Source organism: Oryzias melastigma, linkage group LG8 (assembly GCF_002922805.2).
Source record: "Oryzias melastigma strain HK-1 linkage group LG8, ASM292280v2, whole genome shotgun sequence".
Taxonomy (NCBI): Eukaryota; Metazoa; Chordata; class Actinopteri; order Beloniformes; family Adrianichthyidae; genus Oryzias; species Oryzias melastigma.
In genome coordinates this window covers 466,328-469,890 of record NC_050519.1, presented here as the reverse complement: position 1 = coordinate 469,890, position 3,563 = coordinate 466,328, and the positions used below count along the sequence as shown (strand labels likewise).

The 3,563-nt window shown below is 42.7% G+C and overlaps 1 protein-coding gene across 2 annotated transcripts in view; it reads left to right on the top strand.

Annotated features, from left to right (window-relative positions):
• rbfox3a (RNA binding fox-1 homolog 3a) overlaps positions 1-3,563 on the top strand; it is a gene marked incomplete in the record, with an annotated part of 614,011 nt that overhangs the window by 599,739 nt on the left and 10,709 nt on the right. For both annotated transcript variants that reach the window (XM_024272938.2, XM_036213084.1), the window contains 1 exon segment: positions 1,809-1,941. In XM_024272938.2, coding sequence (XP_024128706.1) covers positions 1,809-1,941 — 133 coding nt within the window.

Here is a 3,563-nt window from a genome sequence, read left to right as displayed (position 1 = left end):
CAGATCATTTTATTGTTATTAATGACCCGATGTTATCTTGAGCTCATTTCTAACTTGTATCATTTTGACCAAATATGGAGAGTAAAATATTAAAGTTATTTAAGGTTTAAGTTGATTTATTCTGGAATAATATTCCTGCCTTATTATTCATAATTATGTTATAAAGTTACAGTTTTAAAGTTTTCTAGCTTTTTGGACTATTTTGGCATTTACTAAGATTTTTTAGGCTAATTTGGAGTTTAGCTAATATTTCAGTTTCATGCTAGCTGTTATGGCTAATTTAGGCTTTTCTTTTAAAGTTTTTTAAGATGTTTTGGAGTTTGGGTAATATTTACATGCTATCTGTTTTTGCTAAATTAGGTTTTTTTTGTTTGTCTTTTAGGCTAATTTGAAGTTTCATGCTCTATATCTAGTTCATAGTTATGTTAAAAGTTACAGTTTCAAAGTTTTAATAATGTAGTTTTAAAGACTTCTATAAATGTTTATCCTGTTCGGCCCGCGTCCGGAGGTGACCTATGGGGTGAGATAACTGCCAAAAAGAAACATTCATAAAGACAAAATTGTTTGCATATTAATATTTTGTGCTCCACTTTACAGTAAAAAATGAAGACAATATTTAGTTTTACGTTGAACATTTAGAATACGACTCTTCTTTGTCTTGAATATGATTTTTCCTGTTAAACTGTCAGTTTTTGACAGTTTGTTAACATGAGAAATTCTGTTCATATTTTTTCTGCAAAGTTTTGTACAAAACTTTAATGTGTTCACAACTTTGTCTTTATGAATACGTTTCTTTTTGACAGTTTTCTTACCCCACATCTGTCACCATGTCAGCTTTATTGAGGCGGGGGGCTGGGGGGGCACCTCGTTAATTATTGACCCCCCAGCCCAGGGAAATGCTGCGTTCAGGAACTCCTTTTCTGACTCGTGTTGCGTTCAGGAACACTGCGGCCGTCTCAAACGTTGTGGATATTCGACACGTTGATTTGTTTGTGATCTACAGACCGTTTGTTCACCTGCACACGCAGGAACTGGAGTGTTTGATGAATCTACCTGGAACTTGTCGTGGAAGTGAGCAGCGGTGAGAGGAGGGACTCTGGCTGAGGAGGAAGAGTAATGGGGCTGAGGGTTTTTTGATGGACTCAGCTCTGGGGGATGGAGAGCGAGGGCGGGGCGGAGGCCGGCTTAATCACGTCCCGCCATCAGCGTGTTTGTATGCACCTCTGCAGCCTGTAATCAGGCCGCCTCTGGACTGATTGAAGGTTAAACGGAGACCTGAACCCACTCCGTCTGCGCGGGCAGTCATCAGCGGAGGACGCGTCTGACCGGAGATGCTCCCAGATTGATTTGGAGATGAGGGTCAAGCCGGGCCGGGTCCAAAACATCCCAGAGTATCTGCCGCTTCCCTTTTGTCCCCGAGAAGCAGTCCAGCCTCCTGCTGTCCTCGGCGCTGCCTCCCCATTGTGTTTAAACTATGCAAAAGCTGCGGTGCGAAACTAGTGGTATTGCATCCATTAGCTGCCTGGGCTTCAAGGCTGCCCCTCTGCAGGCATCAGGGAGGGATGCGTACAGCAAATGTGGATCCTTGCTGAGTACGGCACAAAGCAGCGAGCTGGGAAGGAGGAGAGTGCTCGATGAGGCGCACCTAGAAAAGATTAAATCTATTGTTTCCTTGTCTTCCCCATAATGCATTCTGTCATAGGGAAAGCAGCGCCACACGTCTCTCTGTAATGTATGCTGTCACGAGGTAAGCAATGCCAAGCCGAGGATGCTCCCTGAAACAGGCTCCTCTTGTGTTTCCTCCGCAGTAACAGGGTTTCCGTACCCTGCCACAGGCGCCACCGTGGCCTATCGGGGCGCTCACTTGCGAGGCCGAGGGCGGGCTGTCTACAACACGTTCCGTACAGCTCCACCGCCGCCGCCCATCCCCGCTTACGGAGCGTGAGTACAACACCCACAAACAGAGCCGACCTGCAGTTCTTAGCCTTCAACACCAGGGGGAGCTGCTGTTCAGAACGGCTTCTTCACCAAATCTGGTGGAAAAAACGCTGAACTAAAAGTGGAAGTTTGTCCAATTCCTGGGAATTTAACCCCAAATTTGTCCTTTTTCACACAAAGGAATACAACAGCAAAATGTGAGCTATGTTACAGGATAATGCCTGCTGAGGAGTACGTTATCAGAAAAGAATGGATGACATGAATTAATCTGATCCTGGACTCCTCCTCTGACATTATCCCGCTCCTACTATGGTCACAACAGAAATAAATACCAAATCAAATATTAGTACTTTCATCTTGTTACCTTGAATATTTGTCGTTTTATTTCCACAAGAAGCAAAATACATGGAGTGTGATGTGTTGTCATGGTAACGGCTACTAAACCTGCACCAGCCTCGCTCCGCTCTAGCTGCTGTTTGAGGACTAACCATCAGAGGAAATCAGTTTATCTGCTAATCGTCATGTTAATGGAGGGAAAATTCTTATCGCTTGTTTTTGTCCAAACCAAAGTTAGTTTGAGACATTTTACAGACGGAGATTTTACATTTTACCAAGTGTGCTTAGGCTAGCACAACGGTATAGAACATTCAGGGTCATGGAACCAGAACTTTGTTTTAGGTCTCCATTATCACTTTTTAATGGACTCCCTGCAGCCAATCAGAACTCAGTATCCAGCAGCTCGTTATAAAGTATGATATATAAAATAAACCGTGTTCCCTCGTTGATTGTGGAAGTTGTGTTGTAATCTGCAAAGTGTTTAATCTATAGATGTTTTTAGGATGTAAAACTCCTTAATTAACACTTTCCACACTTAGACAGACGTGAACATCTTCACACTTTTATTTAAACTGTCAAAGTTCAAACCTTTGTGGAAAAAAAAAAGTCCAGGAATATAGAACAAAAACAAAGATCTGATCAGGATTAAAGATTTATGTAAATAAGGAAAACTGAAGATATTCTGGACAGGAAACACGGAACAGAGGAGATCGACATCAACCAATCAGGACGCAGAAAAATAAAGCTGCATTAAATAAATATAAATGTGAAACTGGCCTTAGACAGTTTGTGAACGAGGAACTGCTCTGTTGTTACCTGAATACAATACACCAGGAGTGTCCGGCCTCGAGGGCCGCCCTCCTGCAAAACCGCCTTATCTGCTGCTGATCACCTGGATCAGGTGTGTTTGGCCAATAAGGAGCTTCAGTGGCAGGTTGGTTGGAAAACATGTAGAACACCGGCCCTCGAGGACCGACTTTGGACACCGCTGCAATAGACATGTATCTAAAGAAGCAACTCCAGGCCTCGAGGGCCACATTCCTCCATGTTTTACAACATTCGTGCTCTGGCTGGACTCACCTGAACCAGGTAATCAGTCATGAGCCTGGATATCTGGAAACCATGGAGACACATCGGCCCTCGAGGCCTGGAGTAAAGAGAAGTCAAACATTTAATAAACATTTATTAAAACATTAAACATTTTTAGGTCAGAATAAACAAACAGGAAGTCCAGATTCATTATTTTAGTTTGTGATGATTCCTAGGAACAAAACATTAGTTCATTTAAT